The following is a 23,926-nucleotide window of genomic DNA, read 5'->3' on the forward strand; positions in this document are numbered from 1 at the left end:
CTTCCTTCAGATAACACATGGTGGTGTTTGCTGGGTTATCTTACTTTGCTAGAACTTTAGGCCTTGCAGCAGGTGGTTATAAATCTAAGAGTAAGTTTCAACTAATTTTTGCTGTTCTAAGAGGTGATAATAAGGCTCACGTGCTTCACTACAGATTTATCACTGCATAAACAAACAATCCAAATGTTTTAGTTGTGCAGAAAATTGACACCAGCATGAACTGAGAAATATCTGGACACCAGTTGTATATCAGATCTTGTCAAATGCAACAGACACAATCAGAAAATGACTGTATGCCAAAAGGTGCTGTGCTATTACCTGTAGTATAACTAAAACAGTCATACAGTTAGTATAACTAAAACAGTCATGTCAGCTGCTAGACTGTAATATGTAAGTATGTAATATGCCCAAAAATGGATACCTGTAAGAGATCTCGGAAAAGCTGCAAATTGCAGTCAGAAAAACATTCTTTTCTCTGCAATCTCAAAGAACTTCCAAGTGGTACTGAAAATCATAAACCCTATCTGAGAACACAGTTGATATAATAAATGTTACTTCCAAACAAACTCTAGATAACAGAAGTTAGTTAATAATTTTACTGTTGCAATACTGCCAGTTTTTTCTTTTATTCAGAAAAGAAGGAAATAAGTGCTTCTAAGTGCCAAAGATCAAAAAATACGCTGTTTGCAACTATTATAAGTCACCTCTCTCTATCAGGCTTTTTTTGGTAGAGATTACTTGACAGTGATTGACATAATTGGTCTCCTAGAGATTGTGCAAGAAATTTTAGTTCGTAACTTCTAAAAATATCTAAATAATCATTACACAGGTTATTAAAAAACCTTAAAACCAGGCACTTCCCTAGAACATTTATTCTTTAAACACAGGATTTTACTCTAACTAATCAATATATTGTTTTCCACATCTACCAATTAAGTAATAACCACTAGACAACCACAAGACTTGAGATAATTGATATGGTTCTGAATATGCATAAGGCAAAACACAAGAAGAATGCTCCCCAAGAAATAAGCAGTGATTTGTCTAAAATATTCTCTCATACTTTGTGTTTATCTTTAAAGATCTAAGTATGACAAGGAACCAAGAAGACAACATGTATGTTTAGAAGTTAGAAAAAGTGGAGAGAAGTAGTGGGGGGAAGGGATCTGAAGAGAAGCATGAACGACTCGCACTTTAATGCTTCCACCCATTTCCACTCCAAATGGCCCTCTTTAGAAAGAAGACCAGAGATACTTCAACAATTGGCTTTCAACAAGTGGATTTTTGCAGTTGATGGTCATATGTAAGGGCAACTGCTTTCAAAACACCATATTTTACCACGTCTTCAAGTTTAAAAAAATTAGTTTAGTAATCTGAGAAAGTATTTACTAAGCAGTATTTCTCTAGCAACCACATTCAACCCAGCTAGTGAATCTGATCATAAATTGAACCACAAACATTTCAGAGACAGGAATGAAAATAATTTCAAAAGAATTATGCAGGAAAATATAATAAGGATTATCATGAAGTGGAGCAAAACTTTGAGATGTGATGGAATGACAGAATGCAGTAACCTTTCTGTGCAACACTGAACATTCACTCCTTTGGGCAGTTACTGTCATTACACAAGCTGAAAAAATAGAATTCTTCTCAGAAATGATCTAGAAAGTGTTCAAATAAATCTTGGCAAGTCAGTAATGTACCTAATGACATATTAGGTATGTAACGTATTTAATCGTACCTTCTGTCTGTATATATGATAGAAAAAAAATCCCATGATGTAACGTGAACATTTTTGTACCAGTGCCAAAATTTTTTACTTTCTACATTAAATCAATTCTAAAATGAGAGAATCAAGGCACCCAGACAGTCCATTATGTAACACCACTTAAAAACAAATACCGTACAAAAGGCAGCCTGGCTTATTATGGTTTAAAAGGTTTCATAGTCTTCCTTGAAAGGTCAATAGAGAAAGTTGAGATTTGGGTGACTACAGACAGTGCTTTTGACAATAACTTTTAGTGAAAAGTTTATGTGTTAAATGAAATCTTTGTGTTATAAATACATAGGAAAAGCTAAATATTTAGCTCCAAACATCCTGCAAATATCGTTTTGCTTCTCGAAGCATGGCCAGGGTTTTCATTGCTTCCAATTTGTCAACTTGCATTTCCATGCTTAAAATGTCCACTACAGCATCACTTACACCATCAGCCATGCGCTTCTTATCTCTGAAAAAAAGGAAAAGAGTAAGAAAATGCATAGAAGTGTATTTTTCCTTTATCAATAGCTTCAGAGGCAGGATGATATTGAAAAAGAGGCATTAAAAATATCCCAAACAAAATTACTGCTTGTATAGTGTATGGCAAAATTTTTCACTACAGCTGAGCAAGGCTGGTAACAAAGCTTTCTCTCAATCTAACATTATAAAGTTTTCTGCATGTAATTTGTAAAAAAATAACCTTGCAGCTGTCATAGAGTAATTGTTTTCTTTTAGGGAGAAATGGATCTGCTAACATATTATATCATTGAATGGTTCCAATATAAAAAACCCCACAAACTTCTCACTTATTAGTAATACATTTTTTAATACAAATAGCTACACATTTATTCCTACAGAAGAACAAATTGACATTGGGCTTTATATTTAAACTTCCTAAAAATTTCAAACCTCCAGATAAGTTAGCATCCACAAATAAAAACTTCCCACTGTAAAATTTATTACTATTACAGAGCTTTTGCATTCTGGCCCACTCAAGCCCGGAACACAGCAGAAGACTGCTGCCATCTTAACGCTGTGCAGTTTATTATCACATGTATTCAACTATCTAATTTTCTCAAGAGAAATCTATTAGTTTGAAACCTCCTATAGCTTAATTGAATACTAAAAAAGAAATAATAAATGACTAAAGCAACCAGTGGAACTGTGAGGTTACAAGCTATACTTTCAAGTATATATGGAAAAAAAGGACAAGGTGGCGAAATTCTAGTATTCCAGGAAGGCTCTTTCAGCATCACGTTGCTCTGTTCTTTCACACAGCTCTAAGTCTTCCTAAAGCTTTGAACTTATGCTAACTTTGTACTCTTTCTGAGACAGTCAATCTCCACTCTACTCACCCACACACATAGAAGTAACCTCCTTCTTTCAGCAGGACTCTGGTAACTTCCTTAGCATAAAGCCTAATGACATCTTGTACGTATTTAGGTGGTGCTACTTCTGCAGTTGAAGAGTCTCTTGAGAAACAAACTTTAAGATGAGTTAGCGTGCCATTTTCAAGAAAACCTCTGAGCTCATCTCTGAAAAGCAATAAAAACTGTTAGTAACGGCTCAGAGATAAGCATCTCCTCATGAACACAAAAATGAATGCTAATTAGTGAACTTGCTTGAACAAATAGTCTCGATCTTGATGCCGACAACCAAAAAAAAGCCATGTCTCTCCAAATTCCCAGTCAATATGTTCTTCTCTGAGCTTTTGCCTAAACAGACCAAAAAAAAAAAAAAGTCTCATTCAATAAACCTCTGAGATGGGTAGAAATGTGAGATGACTTAAGGTAAATCACAGTCAAACTCTCCTTCTTTGGCTTTCTTGTTTATTCGCTTTTAGCTCAGCTCAAAACCAAGCAACTTCAAAGAGTTTTTTTTTGGCACCATTTCATATTGGAATAGTCAATACTGACACTTCCAGACATCTCACAAAACAATCCAGACTGCTGAATAAGATCACTACCCTTTATCCTTCATTGCAAGCCCTGTAAAAACACCCTGACAGAACTCAGCACAAAGCAGTTTTAGCATGCTGTAGGAACTTGCTAGACCTTATGAATAACAATCTATTTAATACCATATCATCAGAAGAGTTATTGCATTTTCTTGAAACAATCTAAAGGTACTCCTTTAGAGTTTTACCTGCAACTTACTAGTTGTATTTTCGGAGAGAGATTTCATTTATCATTGATCAAATTAAATGCTATTAATCTTTAAAAATGAAATGAAATACTTCTGAGACATAACTATATATATGGCAGATAAAATTACGGACTAAGGACTGTACATAAAGATTTGGTCAAAGAAGCAGGATGGAGTTAAAAACATGTCAAAATCCCACTCTTCTCTCAAATAAAATGGTTTAAAAATAATTGTTGTATGATGCAAGAAACTTTGTTATTTTGCTAGAACTAATGAGTCACATAGGAATGATGTGTTGGTTGCCTACAAAACTTCCAACCACTCCCACTCAAATATTCAAGTCTTCATATTCATTGTTCTTGAATGATCATATTTTTAATGTAGTTTTGGTGATGTGATATCTGTGACTTTTTGAACAAGCACCTCTTTGCCTTACAAAATTATGGTGCTGCAGTTCAAGGGGAAAAAGGGATGCACCTTCCCTCAAATATAAATCCACAAAAGCCAAGAGAACTGTCCAGTTGAGGGTTCAGGTGCAAAGCTCCTCATTTTAAAACATTGAAATGTGTAAACACACAGAAATAAGGGAATGTGGGAGAAAACTTGACATTCATCATGCCAGGGCTTTCAATATAGATGCCACTTCAGAAGGAAATGGATTTTGAGTACCAAATTTAAGCCAACGATCAGTTTCTACCAACCTCTTACTGGATTGCCACTAGCAACACACAGATAAAGGATTTAATATCTTATTACTGTTTCTCCAATTCCTTATATATCCACTAGGGATATTAAATAGTCAGATGAATGTGTAAGTTTTACTCATTGGAAAAACAAATAAATACACAAGCACTGCTTGTTTAAAATTAATAAGACTGTTTCTAATCAACATACCAATGTTACAAAAAGTAAAAAGAAGGAAAAAAAACCCAGAAAAATTTACAACATTTGTACACAAAACCCGAGGATACATTTTCAACATAAAAAGGCTGCTTTCCAGGTAACAACCTGGTACATACCTGTGTTGCAGGAAACCAATAAATGGTGAAATTCCTGTTCCTGGACCAAGCATCATGAATGGGATAGATGGGTCTGCAGGCAAGTGGAAAGTATTGTTTGGACGAGCAAAAATAGATATCTAAAATGAAAAGAATGAAAAAAGATATCTTTAATCAGGGAAAATACCATGCAATTTTTAGAACCTTCAAACTTTTCCCTAGTGCTTGCGTCCACACATACTTCCAAATTCTGAGCTTTAGAGTTTATTTTTAATGACACATAGAGATTTAAAACAAAATTTCACAAGAGTTTCTGAAAAAAAACCACACAATAGCTACAAATTTACCAATCCATCTAGCGGAATACTAGGGAAAAATAATACAAACATGAGTTTCTGAATAGGAAAGTTAACTGCCCTGCAAATTTGGGGAATACTGTTACAGAATTCACGGAAAGTTGCAAACTGAAACCTATTAACAATGAGCTTGCTTTCTTAATTTTCCTAGAAGTGTCCCATGATCTCCAAAAATGCATATGAGTGAGGGAAGGCAGATAACTGCTCCAAGATCTTGGAAAATGGTTTTATCAGTCCACCAAAAAACTCTGATTCTGATCTTCATATCTGTGTCTGAAAGGAAGTCTAAATATCATTTTCATAGGAGCTCCATACTATTCTGAGGCATGGCTAATAGTTAGGAAACAGTAGATGACGATTTTTAACTTGTTAGATGATTACCTAAGACTCAGCAGCAGCCATAAAAGAGCTTCATCCATTAAGATTATAAGCATGTTAATTATCATGGCATTTGAATTTATTTTCAAGTTTAAGGAAGGAGTGAAGCACTGGACTAAGTTATTTCAAGTTTGTTCTGTAAACATGAGTGGTTTAGCACTACTCCTGACAATTTAATCCACTACAGATACTACAATGTTAAGCAGGAGTATTTTTCTGTTTTCATGATGATTAAAAAATTCTTTTATAATTCTTTCTAGTGAGGGCCAATATTGGCATTTCTATTATACATGTTACTTCAAACCACACTTGAGTTAGAATGCTATTTTCCTCATTAATGATTCCAAACTGGTCACTCCTTTTTAAAGTACTGCAAACAGCAAACACATTTATATAGTGTAAAGTGTACGCAACTAATCCAAGGTATTTTTGCATAAAATCACACTCATCTGTTTTGTAGAGATGTAGCTACATATTTCTGCAATCTGTGTATTGAATTCTAGCTTGCACAGTAGATGCAAACAGTTTCGAATTTTATTCAGACTCCTTTTTTCTTAACTCAACTTCTTTTCTATGACTGGTCTTTAATATGCTGCAAATCAATTTTATTATAAATAAAGAGCAGATGTGAATATTGGAATAAGATATATGATGTACATATTAATCAGTTTGTCTTTTGAATGTTTTTAAAAATGAAGATAACTAGTATGGGTTTTCCTTCCATTTTGTCAGACCAATTCATTGAATTATTGGTAGTTTTCTTGTAACCAAACTCTATGTTTGTTTCTACTTTTCTTAATCAAATATTGATTAGACTGGCAGTAGTTCTTTAGTCATATTGATTATATAGTAGAATTTCAATTTTTTAATGATTAACTTACACTTAATAAAATTGAGGCAAATGAATTACATATATTCTCTGTCACAAAATGAACAGAGGCAAAAAAAAAGTATGTACTAATAATAATAATACCCAGCATGCCAAATTGTCTTTGATGCACACAGGCGACTATTCAGTGTCATATTCAAAAACTTGTCCTTTGCAAACTGCGCGAGACCTGACAAAAAGCAAGTTTTATGATTTCTCCCCTATTATCTGTCACCCTTTCCTAGAAATGACCAAGTGCCTCTCTCCTACAACATTAACAAGTCACAATCATTCAACTTCAGAGTGGTATTTTAGAGCATGACAACATCCTCCAAGTCTTGTTTAGTGCTACAGTGGGATGGGAAACTTGGCAAAGGAAGTACAGGAAAATAAGAATGGGTTTTTTCAAGTACATCAGCAGGAGAAGGAAGATTAGGGAGAATGAACAAAGAAGGTGTCCTGGTGACAGAGGATGCAGAGAAGGCCAAACTACTGAACGCCTCGGTCTTGACTGCCAAGGCCAGCCCTTGGGAAGCCCAGTCCGGCAAGGATAGTAGGATGACCTGGAGAGCAGAGAACTTGCCCTGGGTGGAACAGGAAGAGGGTAAAGACTTGTTGGCCAAGCTAAAGGCTCATAAGTCAATAGGTCCTGACGGGACACATCCTAGAATGCTGAGGGAGCTGGCTGATGTGATTGCTAAGCCTCTCTCCATCATTTTTGAACAATCATGGAGGACAGGCAAAGTGCCTGAGGACTGGAGAAAGGCCAATGTCACGCCAGTCTTCGAAATGGGTAGGAAGGATGACCCAGGAAACTACAGGCCGGTCAGCCTCACCTCCATCCCTGGAAAAGTGATGGAACAACTCATCCTGAATGTCACCACTGAACATCTGAAGGAAAAGGTGGCTATTGGGGGAGTCAACATAGATTCACCAAGGAGAAATCCTGTTTGACCAACCTGATAACCTTCTATGAGTGTCTAACTGGCTGGTTAGATGAGGGGAGAGCAGCAGATATCATGTACCTTGACTTCAGTAAGGCTTTTGACACCATCTCCCATAATATCCTCATCAGAAAGCTCAAGCAGTGTGGCTTGGATGAGTGGACAGAGAGGTAGATTGAGAGCTGGCTGAATGACAGAGCCCAGAGGGTGGTGATCAATGGCACAGAATCGAGTTGGAGGCCTATGGCCAGTGGGGTTCCACAGGGGTTGGTTCTGGTGCCAGTCTTGTTCAACATCTTCATCAACGATCCAGATGAGGGGACAGAGTGTACCCTCAGCAAGTTCCCTGATGACATCAAACTGGGAGGACTGGCTGATTCCCCAGAAGGCTGTGCTGCCCTTCAGTGGGATCTTGACTGGCTTGAGAGTTGGGCAGACAGGAACCTCATGAGGGTCAATAAGGACAAGTGCAGAGTCCTGCACCTGGGGAGGAACAACCCCACAGACCAGTACAGGCTGGGGACTGACCTGCTGAAGAGCAGCTCTGTGAAGAGAGACCTGGGAGTTCTGGTTGATAATAAACTAACCATGAGCCAGCAATGTGCCCTACTGGCCTAGAAGGCCAATTGCATCCTGGGATGCATCAAGAAGAGTGTGGCCAGCAGGTCAAGGGAGGTTCTTCTCCCCCTCTACTCTGTCCTGGGGAGGCCTCACCTCTGGAGTACTGTGTCCAGTTCTGGGCTCCCCAGCTCAAGAATTATAGACAACTGGAGAGAGTCCAGCTCAGGGCCACCAAGATGATCAGGGGACTGGAGCATCTGTCTTGTGAGGAAAGGCTGCGGGAACTGGGGCTGTTGAGACTGGAGAAGACTGAGGGGGGAAATCATTAATACTTAAAGTATTTAAAAAGTGCATGTCAAGAGGATAGGGCAACACTTTTTGTGTAGTGTCCAGTGACAGGACTAGGGGTAATGGAAAAAAGGTGGAATGCAAAAACTTTTACTTAAAGAAAAACTTTACTGTAAGAGCCCTGGCACAGGCTGCCCAGGGAGGGTATGGAGTCTTCTTCTCTGGAGGTTTTCAAAACACACCAGGACGTGTTACTGTGTGACCTGATGTAGGTGGGCCTGCTTTAACAGGGACATTGGACTAGATGATCTTTAGAGGTCCCTTCCAACCCGTGCCATTCTGTGACTCTATGAAAACATCTCTGGCCTTTTAGCAATGGGAAGTTTCACAATCCAGGTATCAATAAACTAACAAGTTAAGCAACTTATTAATAAAGTTCTAGATGTGTTTCAGAGGTAAAGGTATAACTTACAAGAAGGGTAGAACTGCAAAATGAAAGTTTACACTGCCAAAACACGTGCATTATATTGAACAGTGAACAAAGAAACCTGCAGTTGTTTAAAACATGAATAAAACTAGTGGTTTAGGAGTTTAGATCTAATATTCATACCTTTTCAGTTAAAGAGCTTCGCCCTTTTGTATCCAGAGGGTTTTTACTGGAGTGCAGTAGAGGCGCAACTAACTCAGCAAGCCACCCTGTACATACTCCTTTCCGTGAGACTGGTCTAGCAGGACAGGCAGGGAACTTCACAATATTAAATACAAAACACAGTTTTCCTGGTTCATATAAGTTTGAACTGAAAAGACAAAAGTATTAAAAAAAAAACAAACCTGAGAGATAGCTGTATAATCTTACAGCAGGTCCATTTACAACCCAAATCACCTCAGTTGAATCAAGATTCTCTGCACTCAACTAATTTTGTGATATGTAGTTAGAAAACATCTTAAGGTTGGACTCAGAGTACAGTGCTTAAAGAAGGGAATCCAAATTCCTGTCAAATTCACACACGTGTGAGCTTATTCTTGAGAATTCTACCATGCCTCGCCAGATGCTCAAAACAATGTTGTCTGAAATAGTCAAAACGCTGTGTTTTTTTTGCAAGAGGAACACAATCGCTTTTTTCACAGGTTTGATCCTTCATTTGATCCTTTCTTTCTTCTTTAGATTATATCATACACAGGCACACTTAAGAAAAAAGCATTTCTAAATTACCGAGAAGCTCTAATTGGAATATTTCATTACCTTGACACTGAGTAGGATCTGGCTTGCAATTTAGGAAGATGTTCTGAAAAATTAAAAGAAAAAATTTTTTTAGAAATAACTTTTATTTGATTCACTCCCACGAATATTAAAACATATAATGAGTGTTCACACTACAGCAGGTTACAAGATACCATAATGGTAATTTTACTTTATTAATATTCAGTGTTTGTGGTTCAGAAATAAGCTATTAAGACTTTAACTGTATTTTGAATGGTTTTTAGACTTTGTGAAACACTTAGAAATTCTAGAAAATGAGGCTACAATAGTTATTTTATAGGGTTCTTGGTTGATAAAACCAACTGTAAGGTAAACAGAAAGATGGTAATAGCTAGTGGACAAGGTGAAGCTTGACATTTAGTTTTCCTTACTTTTCATCCAAGAGCTCTAAAGCTCTCAGAATAGCAATCAATTGATTGAAAGTTTCCTGTGTACATCATCTTAGAAGCACATGTTCAATTTCAAAAGTACCTATGCAAACTTTTGAAATCACAGCTAAAAACCCAACAGAGATAGGAGTTTACTGGGCGTTTTTTCAATTAGAAACCCCCTATACATATACAGAAAAGGTCAAAACCCACTGGTGTCTTCAAAGGAATGACTTGCATGCAGACTGCACATTTTGACTGAGGAGAAGGGCGCATTAAATGAGTCAAACAATGTGAACAATGTGGTGAGAAATGGTGACAATAAGGGAGCAATACCATAAAAATTTGGTATAGCAAATGTCAGAAAACACACTGTGGAGTAATAGGGTAACATACAGTTTTTTCTGTACCACTCTTTTGCAGATGTTCCAACCAGTACATAGACATGTTTTACAAGATGTTTTGCTACATAAGATAATTGCAAGTCAGTTAAGAAAAGCTAGTTCAGTAAAATCACTTAAAGAAGACACTAAGCCCATTCAGCACATTACTTCCCTGAGGGAACACATCTTAAAACTTTCAAAATTCCCTTTTATTCGGTTCAGTTGCTCGAGTCCATTCCATACCATCTTTGAAAAGCTAAGTGGTTTTGCTTTCACAGAAAAATTTCATGTATTTGTATAAAGTGGAGCAGAGCTTGTATTTATTTTTGAAACCTCCACAATGTACTAAGAGATTTGGGGTAGACATGGAGAAGATAATTGCAAGAACCTGAAAAGCAATCTTTTGTTTCATTCCAGCCCTTCAGATTCCGAGATTCTGTGAAACATATTATGAAATTCTTGGTTTTAAACTGGAAAATAACTTCCAGTATTTTCAGATGTATTTGAGATGGTTACAACTGGAGTGTGTTGGATATTACATAAATACAGATGCACTAAGAAAAGCTTTCTAACAGGTAAAAGTGTAAGAAAGTAACACGTAGGCAGAGAAATCAGGAGTTAAAAAACTCTTTTTTTAATGTCTTTTAATGTCTTTTTTAATTGCAAGCAGTTGATGAAGTGTTTCTTAAAGACCTTAATTCTGCAAACAACTTATGCTTACTTTTTATGCATAGGAGCAGTTCAGAATCAGCTGAAGCACATGTATATACCTAAGTGTTTGCAGAACAAAGGTCAAAGACTACAAATTAGAAAACAAAGCTTTGTTCCCCAACAGTAGTTTTAGTTTGATCACTATGAATACTGTAATATTTCTAAAGCCATTAATTGAATAGTTATTCCTCTTTCTTGGGAAACTGAATATTTAATTTGATCCATTTTAACAAACCAAATCTTACTAAATCTAAATCAGTCACTTACCAATTAACAGGTTAAGTGAAGGCTTGCAGCTTGGAAAAGCATGAAGCAAATCCAGCAAACAAACATTCCAATCTTTAATAAAGCGTATGTAATCAGAGGCTCCTTGTCTGCTGCAAAGCTCTTGAAGCCTCCTTTTTTCTCCCATATCACTTGTATATTCTACAAGAGCTCGCAAAAATGCCTGTGGGAAAGAAAATAAGAGCAGACGGTAAAAAAAAAGCTTGTCCATTTGGGAAAAATGAGAAAAACTTGGGTTGCCTGGGGACAGAAAGCAGCCATCTGACAGGTTAGTAGATAACAGAATTTATTTCCAAATGCATGCTTTCACCTCCTATGAAAAAGTCACATCTTTAAATTTACAGCTTTCTTTTCTCTCTTTTTTCCTTTTCTTTTTTTTTTTTTCTTCTTTGGCTGCTCCCCTAATGTCTGGAACGAGACAGAGGTCAGAAAATCATACTTAGCCTGAGCATGGAAGAGACAAATAAACATGGACAAACGATTCCCTAAAATATCCCAAATTTATGAAAGGCTTTCTTATTTACATATTAGCACTTTAGTTAAATAAATGGCTCACAACACCATTTAATTCAAGACAAAACATCTTCTGCTAAATTACAGAAGCCACGAAAGGACTAATAATAAGTCTTAGAAGAGGTATTACTGTAAATAAAGTATCATACTTAATAAGTCATGAAAATGTTGCTGTGTTGTTTTATTCTGTACTTTATGCCTACATAGCGGAACTGCAAGCTTCTCTTAAAAGAAAATTAAAATTGAGTATGTCAGATAAAGTAAAAATCAGATTAAACAGTTACAAGTTTATTTCCAAAAGCAAAATGGAAACAAACACGTATAAAAGAAAAGTGATCCAAAACACCAAGTGCAATCAGATTACATATTCTACACAAAAGAATACTTGGAAAGTAATTTAAGTGCAGTAAAGCTCTGAGCAGTCAACAGTTTTGAGTACAGAGCTGCATAAAGCACAACAAGTAATAAAGCATATAGGTTACAAACACTGGCTCAGGCAACATTCCCCAGTCAGCACTCTCTGCCTTCTTCTATTGTTGAGATAAATTTTCAAAATTGTTAAATGCAGTTTTTAAAGGATTGAAATAATTGGAAAATTCTCTTCTCTCCTGCTGTGAAATCCACTAAATTGCTTAGCTTCAACCTTCATACGAAGTTACCTTTAAAATGTGTTTTGACATCAGAAATACACATGCATTTCCAGTTGTGAGCTTCCTGGGTTTTGCAGGCATGGAATTAAAGAAAAATAACATTCATAGGGTGTGAGAACAAACACTATACAAGCAAAAAACCTTTCTTCCAATTTTGCCAGATTACTGAAATGCTAAAGAAAATATTTAAATTAATCTAAAAGGTATGTTTGAATAATGTGTATTTACAGTGACGAAACTGACAGATATGGGTCCCTCTGATTACAAAGAATTATTTCTCTAAAATGCCTATGGGGACAGGTTCCACCAGTTTTCCAGTTATCTGGCACCAAATAGCCAGTACTTTTCTACTTTCCTCTGGATTAGTTAAGAATCAAAGCACTGCAGAACGAGAATAGAGATTCCGGTATCTCATAGCTTGCCAGATAAAGAACCAGAAGTGAAATTTCTTACAACAAAGTCCAAACAGACACATACAAACTAACAATCCTTCTTCACACAGTAGCTACAAGACTTCTCTTGAAAAGAATAAACATGAAAACACCTTTTTTGGAACTGCTCTTATTTCCAGACACCAGGTTAGAATGAATTTCAGAGTGCTTCTTTCAGGGATGTGTTGTGGATAAGCTGCTCCTAGTTCAGCGAAAGAAAAAAGAGAAAATAAAATGTGCATCTCTTAACGTCCAAAAATGGCAACACAGTGCACTTGTTCCTTCAAGAAATACAAATGAGCTAAACTGCACTCAATTCTGTATGTTAAAGCCCCAGTTGGTTATTGGAAACTATAAAATAGCAGGATAGTTTTCCAATGAAGTATCAATGACAACTTTTCAATCAAAGTCAAAATTTATCAAGAAAGCAGGAAACAAAAAGAGGGATATAATACACAAGTGTTCAAATAAATTTTATTGCTAAACCATTCAAGGGCTTTGTTGTCACATTCCACCTTGAAGAAATTCAGAGGCATGCTTATCAGGAAAAGAATACCCACATCAACTGTCACAGGTGATTGAGGAACCAACTAGGAGGGGTGTGCTGCTGGACCTGGTACTGACAAATAAGGAGAGTCTGGTTGGGGATGTGAAGGTTGGAGGCAACTTTGGCTGCAGCGACCATGAGATGGTAGAGTTCAAGATCCTGTGTGGAAGAATCAGGACACAAAGCAGGACCGTGACCCTGGATTTCAGGCGAGCTGACTTTGGCCTCTTCTAGACCTACTTGCATGGATCTCATGGGGTAAGATTCTAGAAGATAGAAGTGTCCAAGAGAGCTGGTCAATCTTCAAGCACCACTTCCTCCAAGCCCAGGATCAGTGTGTCCCAACATGCAAGAAAGGAGGAAAACAAGGGAGGAGGCCTCCATGGATGAGCAAGGATCTGCTGGGACAACTCAGGAAGAGAGTAGCCATCTATGAGAGGTGGAAACAGGGGCTGACTTCTTGGGAAGAGTATAGGAACATTGCCAGGGCATGCAGGGGTGCAGCTAGGAAGGCCTTTCCAGAATTAAATTTAGCCAGCGATGTTAAGGACAGTAATAAGGCATTTTTCAAGTACATCAGCAGCAGAAGGATGGTGAGGGGGAATGTGGGCCCGCTGCTGAACACTGAGGGTGTCCTGGTGTCTGAGGATGCAGAGAAGGCTGAAGTACTGAATGCCTTCTTTGCTTCAGTCTTTACAGCGAAGGCTGACCCTCAGGAAGCCCAGTCTGGCAAGGATAACAGGATGGCCAGGAGAGCAGAGGACTTGCCCTGAGTGGAAGAGCTTAAAGACTTGTTGGCTAAGCTAAAGGCTCATAAGTCAATAGGTCCTGATGGGATGCATCCTAGAGTGCTGAGGGAGCTGGCTGATGTGATTGCTAAGCCTCTCTCTATCATTTTTTAACAATCATGGAGGACAGGTGAGGTGCCTGAGGACTGGACAAAGGCCAACATCATGCCAGTCTTCAAAACTGGCAGGAAGTATGACCTAGGAAACTACAGGTTGCTCAGTCTCACCTCCATCCCTGGAAAAGTGATGGAACAACTCATCCTGAATGTCCCCTGAGTATCTCGGTAGCCCTCTGCTGGAGTCCTCTAGAAGTTCTATATCGCTCTTGAGCTGAGGAGTCCAGAACTGGACACGGGATTCCAGATGAGGCCTCACCAGGGCAGAGTAGAGGGGGAGCAGAACCTCCCTCGACCTGCTGGACACACTCTTCTTGATGCATCCCAGCAAGCCAATGGCCTTCCTGACGACAAAACTACAGAAATCCTGTATTTGAACCATAGACTTTGTATCAGACTCCAAGTAACTTCTATTTTGTCCTCTCAATTATCTTGTGTAGTTCATAAAAGAATTCATAGATAGAAAAAAGGGAAATTATGAACAAAATTCAGTGGAATTGCTCGCAAATCTTGAAGATGAACAGAGGCACAGCCTGTTGTTCACACTCTTCTCCCAGGTTTTTCAGCTCTCTTTATTCAGTAAATCCACAACTCTAATAGTTTATAGTAACTATTATCAGTTCCTCAGAAATGTCAAAACTGTTAAGAGACAACCATCTCAAAAGGACAGCAACGCTGGAACATTGCTAGGAATTTAAAAGCTGCATTATCTATAGATCGTAATTCTTTCGTAAAGATTGACAACAAGAAGTAATTTAGTTGTAGCAACTTAATGAGTCCCTGTTCACCATCACAGCTCCATGAAATGAAATTGGGTTTGATTCTAAATGATTTAACTTCATAATTGCAGTAGATGCAAATCAGTGCAAGCCGTGATTAGAGACTAGAAGCGACTTACTAGATCCTGGCCAAGTATCCAAGGCAAATGCAAAAGGTCAGCATCGTTGTCACCCAGAAGACTCAAAAGCAGAACCAAGAACTATGATTTTCTGTGCTCTAATCCAGTCCTATAGTCTTCCTTTTCATAATCTTGCATTAAGATTCACAAACAGTCATGAGATTTTACAAACAAGACATGGAAAAATGTTGCATCAATAATTCATAATTCGATCTTTTTTCCAAATTAGTATCTATTAGGCAGCTAGTGATGCAATAACCTGGATTACTTACACACAGAATGAGAGCAAGGTATTTCAAGTTTCACTCAATTATTTTACCAACTTTGCCTTGGAAGGACAGTTTTTGGTATACAAGAACAATCCAGGGGCTAAGCTATTTTTACCCAGCTACACAGGCTCTGTTCCACACAGAAAGTGCTCTGATATTGATGAACTCAAACGGTAGCTTTGCATCCTTCCTGCAACATAACTATAGCAGAAGAAAGGGAACTACTGTAGGTGGAAATGCAAGAGTATCTCTCTATGCCTTTCCAAAGAGACTTTCACTTTGAACACACTTTTGACATCGTCTTTAAATTACAGAGAGAGACTCAAATTTTATGCAGCCAGGTAGTAGGGCTCTCATTTGCACAGACACACACACAAAAAACCCTACTAGCCTTTATGAGGGGCAAAATTTCAATCTTCTTTCTATGAAGACTGGATGCTTTTGGCCCTTTATTACTGCCTCCTTTGCTATACTTTTTCCTTTTAATTGCTTCCTTTGTAAATGTGCTTGATTTTGTAAATTTTGTGACCTTCCAAGCAGTGGTTAGCTGAGGGAGCTGGGGAACAGCTGGGCCTGGACAAACCCATATGATATGTTGCAACATGGCCTGTCCTGGAAACTCACCTCATTAACAAGTAAGTTACTCAAGTCAGTTTCAAGAACAGAAGTCCATTTACATCTCAAAATTAAGGGACAACTTGTGTTGTCCAGTGAGTCTCACCATGGAAACCAATTTACCCATGGAATGAAACAACAAAGAGCCCAACCTCATCCTGCAGAACTACAGGCACATCTTAGTAGCATCAGCAAGGCATCAACTGCAAGGCAAGAAAAGGGTAATTCTCAAAGGTCCAGCTAAGAGTACACAGGCATATCTTGAACCTGCAGCTACTCTTTCTAAGGCATGGGATCATAAGACTCAGCAGAACAGATCCACATACACCTAATAATCCCCTTAAAAGGGACCTTGCAGCAGCACTAAGTCTTCCGCTTCAAGAGTGCAGCTCTCTTAGGATATAAAAGATTGATGTGAAATGCTGTGCAAGGATTTTACTTTCAAGTGGGTAATTGTTAGGTTATGTGATTAGACTCATAGAATCACAGAATCATAGAATGGTAGGGGTTGGAAGGGACTTTTAGAGATCATCTAGTCCAGTCCCCCTGCAGAAGCAGCATAAACATGAAGGAGCACGGTGGAAGAATGAGATGCACGAACATCAATGACAGGCTCAGGTTCCCAGTCAGAAGCTAACTTGTTTATACAAAACCAGCACCAGCATTCTACGCAACCTGTGACCTCCAGCATGTCCCCATGAGATGACAGCTATGTCACAATATTAAAAATTTACATGTACAAAACTATGCATACCAACTACCAACAACACAGAAAGGAGTATTTGTTCATGACTAGTGTATCACACCATACCTTTCTTTTTGGTGGCCTCCTTAACCCTAACACAAACGAAGTACTCTCCTTTTTCAGAAAGTCCCAGGATGTGAAGAAGCTCTTCCACCTCACTGGCATTGTTGGGACATATTACACAGAAGGTATCTCCAGGCTGGTAGTCAAAGACCGTATCCTGTTTTAAAATATGAGGTCATTTCTATTAAATTGTATCACAAAGTAAAGAAAATACCATACTCATTCCTAACAACAATCTTCCTACTATCTTAGTCACATGAAGTCCTACGTTCTTTTACTCTGTAGAAGAACTTAACTGCTCAATCCACATTAGAAAATAATACCCATGTTTTCTTTTCAGGTTCAATCTTACTGATTAGGAAAAAGAATCCTTTTCTTATCTGGTTTAAATATTTTGACATTCTTTAGGCCATGCAGCAGTTCTTATTAAAGAGAAGGAAAAGAGGACGTGATATATAATCAGTCCAGATCATGAATTACTGATGTACTTTGTTTTCTGGTTTGAGAAGAGCAGAGAAGTGAAGTCACCATAACTAATGCAACCTTGCACAGACATATATTATCACTAAAATAAAATGTGGTTATACTATGTGATGAACTGATCCCAATGTGACTGTAATGACTCCAACTATTTTTGAAAGAAAAAAGAAAAAATAGCAAGAGAACGGTGAAAATTAAAAAGTATCTCAGACCTTATGACTTAGATTTCACTTAGTTGACTGAAGTGTGCAACTTATGAAACCCTACTAAAGCTTCTGCCTGAACACATAGTATTATACTTGCATCATTACGTTTTCCTTATGCATCAGGTGATATGATCTGCATAAACAGACAATTGAGAATGTTAGGAAAAAGATCAAAAAAATGTTCAAATTTTCAGTGGGTGCTAATGACAGGATAGATATATATATACAGATACACATACTGATATATGCAAAAGGCCATGTCATATCAGAGACTCAGCTGATCAAAACTTAATAGACTCTATTTATAACTGAGATTTAATGATGTCCTATGGCCATTGACACATTAGGTTAATGAGTCCAAAAAATGTTACTGCCAAAATCACAATATCCTAAAGATAGTCCACCAATTTGGAAAATTGCTCAAAAGCAATGTATTTTCCTTTTAAAGATCTCTTGTAAAGCAATATCCAACACTCTTTGCCTTTCATCTTCAAACCAGTATACAAAACATGATCTCTCCTAAATCAATTTTTACACTTATCATACAAGAAATTGATAGAGTAGTATATTAACAAGTCAGACTGAATGAAAGTACAGGGCTCAAGAGATAACAATTCTTACTGCTTGTTAAAAATAGTAAAATTGCTATTTATGTAGATTACCTACCAGAAGTAACAGTCACAATTTCAAAGAATCATAGAATCAAAAAATGGTAGGGGTTGGAAAGGACCTCTAAAGATCATCTAGTCCAACCCCCCTTCTCAAGCAGGTCGCACAGAAACACGTCCAGGCAGGTTTTGAAAACCTCCAGAGAAGGAGACTGAACAATCTGCAGCCTGTGCCAGGGCTCCCTTACAGTAAAGAAGTTTTTCCTTGTGTTACTGGAACATTTTGTGTTCCAACTTTTTTCCATCACCCCTTGCCCTAGTCACTGGACATTACAGAAAAAAAGTGCTGCACCAACCTCCTGACATCCATTTAGATATTTGTAAATATTAATGACGTTGCCTCACAGTCTTCTCCAGGCTGAACAGTCCCAGATTCTGCAGCCTTTGATCACAAGAAAGATGTTCCAGTCCCCTGATAACCTTGGTGGCCCTCTGCTGGACTCTCTCCAGAAGTTCTCTATCACTCTTGAGTTGGGGAGCTCAGAACTGGACACAGTACTCCAGAGATGAGGCCTCACGAGGGCAGAGTAGAAGGGGAGAAGAACCTCCCTTGACCTGCTGGACACACTCTTCTTGATGCATCCGAGGAAGCCATTGGCCTTCTTGGCCAGAAGGGCACACTACTATAATTTCTGAATATTCCCTAAGTTGTATACTTAGAAACTTGTAGGCACAAATGTGGCTTGGACCAGCCAGCTTGAATAAAGATGGTAGGGACAAGTTAATGCAGCTGGCAAGCTACTTCCAATTATCAGAAACAGGTGCTTCAAATTAATCAATTGGGCCCTGGGTGATCACATGGGCAGAAGCAGCATATAAGGAAGTAGTTAGCAAAGGAAAGGTGGCTTCAAGTCAACTGTGTTGGTTGTACTATGTTGCCCATGTATGTCTCTGCATGTGCACTGCCTAGATTCTCTACGTCTTTGAATGAATATTGCTTGCACCACTACAACAGAAACTGAAAAATTATTCATTTTCAACATTCCCTGCCTGCATTTCTCCACTGCTAATTCCCCTCAAAAAGATATTCCAGTCAATACAATACATTCAACACCAAATAATTTAATTTTATAACTTTATTTCAGTTTTGACTTCCATGCAGTCTTTCAAGCTTTCAATCTTCCAAGCTTCGCATTTACAAAATGCCTCAGCCTAAATGGACAGACAATCTGTTGTACAGGGAATTATTTTTTCTTTATAAACAGTCAAATAATTTCCCCTTTCAGTTATGATTCATAACACACATGCTTTTCACTATTTATTTTAACCCACTACAGAAAAACAGCACTAACTTACTGCAGTATCAAGTTCTAGGAGCAATGCAGTTTTTATCGCATCGTCTCTAGTGAGCTGAACTGCTTTGGTAACTGGCACTTCAAAGGTTGTTCCCGCTGAAATCAGTGAGGACAGATGTGGATTCTGAAAGAGGACACAAAAACTTACACTGAAAATGCAAATCAGCTGAACGACAGCTTACTGTGATACACAGGAATTGGTGTTGCTACAATTTTTTGAAACAATCTTAGAAAACAAAGACAATGAGTAAAACCATCAATCTTCTACATACATGCAGTGTTTTCCTCTAGATTTTTAGAAACACTGAAGCATGAACAGGCATATATTCAACTACAAAAAGCAAGTAAGCTTAAACAGTTTAATGGGCCTAAAATATCATCAAGTGCAGTCTGCTGTGTCCTTTTTCAAGAGCTGCCTTGAAAATAGCCAGTTAGAGAATGCCATTTATGTTAAAAGCGAGAAAAGTTCCTAATTAAAGGGTTACTAGGTGTAAGAACCAACTCAAGAAATAAGAACAGAAGCTATCTAAAAATATCACTGCAGATTTACAGATTACAAATTTGGAGTTTTAGGCAGACAGGGCTATTACTACAGGCAACTTATACAGATAATTACAAAAAATACAGTTAGATTTAGAGCCAATCAGCAAACTCCAGACTATAAAACAGCATCATGTTGTGCCACAACATTTTTAAGTTTTAGTCTTCTCTTAAAATTTTGACATGATGATTAAAGCTTGGGACATATCAAGTTGTACAACAGATAGACTGTGATACTTGTCTACATCCATATTCCCTCTAAGTCAAGTTTAAAGCATAACAAGATCAAGGTTTAAGATAAATTCTATTACCTTACACTTTCCACAAGGCTTAGACGCAGACCATTACCACTCTGCTACTAATAAGCTGCAGCTTACTAATTTAACCCTGACTCAACAGTCCAGGACGTGGATCATATAAGTAACTAGAGAGACTATACACCCAGTCTTTGCAGGGAGTTTTTCGAGATATCCAAACCTCAAGTTGATGCATTTCAAAACAAGCCAACTTCAGCTGTGCCTGGCAGAAAATATCCACAATCGTTACAACGTGAGATTTGGGAAAAAGACTTGAAATCTGTCATTCTTGTAAAAACAAACATGACCCTACATGAGACACTCTTTTAAGCCATATTTAGGAGTACACACTCACGCTCCTATGAGAGCAAGAGGGCTTTCATCATTCAAAGTGAAGTCCTTACCTCACCGTGGGTGTCTTGAAACTGCACCTCTATATACTCTGGTGGCAAGGCAGGAATATTAAGAGCGGACTGAGAGAGAGGAGGGACAGAATGAACAAGTGAAGGTTCGGTGTCTCTAGTTGAAGCCGCAAGATGGGTGTCAACCAGTTTCTGTGTCAGAACACCAGAACTTCTCACTCTTTCATCTTCTACCTTCAAGTTCTGTACTTCTGAGCTTAAGTTTAGTTCATGCTCAACGTGTGGAGCTGAAGAGAGTGAGCTAGAAACAGCATCACTGCTCATGCCTTCTTTTTCTTTCTGTAACAGAAATGCTTCCTTAAGAGCAAGCCAAAGTCCATCAATCCAAGGATCAACCACTAGTTCCAAACTGGGGAGGGAAGAGCAAAAAAAAAGAAAAAGGAATGGTTAACTCATTGTGACTTACTAGACTGTTAACTTACAAATAATAAAAGAATGATAAAAGCTAAAAGCACTACTCATTTTGTATTTTTAATATCTGTAGCTGTTACCAAGATGAGTTATTTTGTTAAAAAAAATCATTTAGCTACTATCACTATGTAATTTTATGGAGTCCAAAGTGTGTAATAGTCTCAGTCCTCTTCCAGTTTCTCCGTTTCATTTTCTTATGCTGAACTTTATGACAGGAAATTGAAGAGTTGGTAGCAAAATACGCAACTTTTCGCCATGAAGTAGCACTGTCAATAGCAGACAGTAATGTTCCATTTTTATTATTTTAGAGCACAAGATGCAAGTTTTACAGTTATGGCAATGTTTGTGTTCAAATGTCACATATCATCATGAACAGAAGTGATACAATCTGCAGTTTAAAATAAATAAGCCAAGACTGCAGCCTACTGGCCAGAAAAAGAACAATAGAACAGGAAGGGAGTTGTTTTCTTACATAAGGATGCTTTACAAAGAGAGAAACAAAAATACCACAACATTGTAGAGGTTGCCTAAAGCAGCTATACTCCAAGATGGGAGCTTGCATAAAAGTCTCATGTGAATGTAAAAAGAGATTTCATTACCCAGTACCACATATACTGGGAACTGGATTTCATTCTATTTGCTTTGGTAAACAGACCACATTTTTGATCTCCTGAACTTATTCTGAATTACTTGATTTCTAAAACTTCTAAATACTCTCCATTTTCCAAGCCTTACAGATGTCTGTTCATTCTTTAAATTTTATTTAAATTTTAATTCTTTAAAACTTTATTTAATGACAACTGAGACTGAAAAGGCATACAGGACTCACTCACTCCTGGGAGATGCTGAGTTCAATTAATAGGTTCAATTGGTTTCAAAGATTTTACAGTGTTTAGACAAATTCACATGTAATTACTGCATCTTGAATATATAAAACCCAAACTTATCTAGCTCTTACCCTACACAATCATCTGCTAAGCCTGTGTCATAGAAATGCTGGGCACCAAGTTCTTGAAGTCGTTGGTCTACTGTCTTTCCACCATTACAAAAGAACGTGTATTCTGAATCTCCCAGACCTAGCAATTCAAGGAAAGAGGAATCATGTCATTCACTCAGGCTACACAAAGATCTGCAAAGACAACAAAGGATCTTCTTGTATGTGAACAGAAGAATCTGATATAGTAAAATGCATATTATCAGGACATTTTCATGACCTTCAAAACCACCCAAAAACAGTATGTTCTTCCTAAAGTAGAGCTGAAAAAGTGGTTCCTCCTTCAAAAATGTAAGACATAGAATTTCTCTGAAAACACTTTGCTCTCAATATTTCACATTTCAGAACGATGTTGCTTTAATTTCAGGTTTTTAAAAAATATAAAACCACTCCTACAGTAAATGCATAAGGAACTGAAATAATCAGAAAAAGAGTGAAACTGATAAACTGACATTATCTCACCTTCAGGTTAAAATTGCTCATATATGTCCACAACATAAGAGAGAACTATTAAAAGTAATTCAAAATACTGAAATACTGGAATCTTGGGGGGAAAAAAAGAAATAAAACACAGGAGTGATTTTAAACAATACAAAGTAAGAAATGTAGGAAAATGTGCATAAGGGAATCTGGTCCAACATCTTCCTTCCCAAGAATCAGAGATTTCTTTGTAGATCTCTTTTTCATTGCACGGGGTTTTTTGCCCTTTGACAATCATGAAGTTGTTCTGTTAGAAGAAGATGCTCTTTGTTATCAGTTAAACAGTCAGTGGACTTCAGAAGTATGTTCACGGAAGACCTGAGATTTTACAAGATCAACTAAACCACTAACATGAAACCACACATACTTCATCCATAACAGATACTTATCTAACAATTCCAAAGTCTAGGTAGTCTTCACAAATTCCATAAGTAATCCACACCACTGTTTCACGATCCTAACTATTACAATAGCATTTCTTGTGTGCAATTTCACAAAATTAGACACTTTTCATTGCTGCTTAACAAGGGACTACTTTCTCCCTTGTAACAGCCTTAAAAAAAAAATAAAATACTTCTGCTCCCTTTCAAGAACACTACATAGAGTAAACAATTGGACAAGCTGAAATGGATACCATGTATGTATTTTAAGACTAATGAGTTTTTAGATTAGCATCACAAACATGTTGTAACTTATTTATATTACCTGTTACAACAAAAATCAGTATTTATACAATTCATACAACATTTCATAAACCATAATGCATAACTAGGCAATAATATAACATCTTTACAAAACGTTACACAATTAGAATGTATGTATTTCAGACTTGCACATTATATGCCCATTAGAAAAAAAACAGAACAAACTGACCATCAGCTCAAGACATTTCAGATGCATTTTGCCAATCTGTATTTTGCATATCAATCTTCAGCCTGAAGTTACATTCCTTCTACTGAGTATGACGTTCAAAAGTTAAAAAAAAAAAATCGAAAATTTGGAGAGATGGGATGATCTTAAAATCTGATTTTTAAAGAATATTTTAATAAAGAGTATTTAATAAAGAATATTTGTCCAATTAGTTGCAAAGTCTATAAAGACTTGCCACAGAATTAAAACTTCAGTATTACAGATGACTTATATCATATTTTTTTATGCAAAGAATATAAAAGTATGAAGGAAACCTGTTGGGAA

General features: G+C 37.3%; 1 protein-coding gene across 3 annotated transcripts in view; it reads right to left on the reverse strand.

The window, feature by feature from the left end:
* Positions 1-1,374: 1,374 nt before the first annotated feature.
* MTRR (5-methyltetrahydrofolate-homocysteine methyltransferase reductase) overlaps positions 1,375-23,926 on the reverse strand; it is a 30,439-nt gene continuing 7,887 nt past the window's right edge. For 2 of the 3 annotated variants that reach the window (XM_061996046.1, XM_061996048.1), the window contains exons 5-16: positions 22,217-22,334; positions 20,830-21,196; positions 19,591-19,713; positions 16,944-17,097; positions 13,013-13,101; positions 11,288-11,468; positions 9,541-9,583; positions 8,908-9,094; positions 4,924-5,042; positions 3,382-3,474; positions 3,115-3,294; positions 1,375-2,228 (exon numbers count right to left, since the gene is read on the reverse strand). In XM_061996046.1, the coding sequence (XP_061852030.1) occupies positions 2,084-2,228; positions 3,115-3,294; positions 3,382-3,474; positions 4,924-5,042; positions 8,908-9,094; positions 9,541-9,583; positions 11,288-11,468; positions 13,013-13,101; positions 16,944-17,097; positions 19,591-19,713; positions 20,830-21,196; positions 22,217-22,334 (1,799 nt within the window). In that variant the 3' untranslated portion in view covers positions 1,375-2,083. The remainder of the gene's footprint in view (positions 2,229-3,114; positions 3,295-3,381; positions 3,475-4,923; positions 5,043-8,907; positions 9,095-9,540; positions 9,584-11,287; positions 11,469-13,012; positions 13,102-16,943; positions 17,098-19,590; positions 19,714-20,829; positions 21,197-22,216; positions 22,335-23,926) is intronic. The other variant, XM_061996049.1, reaches the window with a different exon arrangement.

This window comes from Colius striatus, chromosome 4 (genome assembly GCF_028858725.1).
Source record: "Colius striatus isolate bColStr4 chromosome 4, bColStr4.1.hap1, whole genome shotgun sequence".
NCBI lineage: Eukaryota > Metazoa > Chordata > Aves > Coliiformes > Coliidae > Colius > Colius striatus.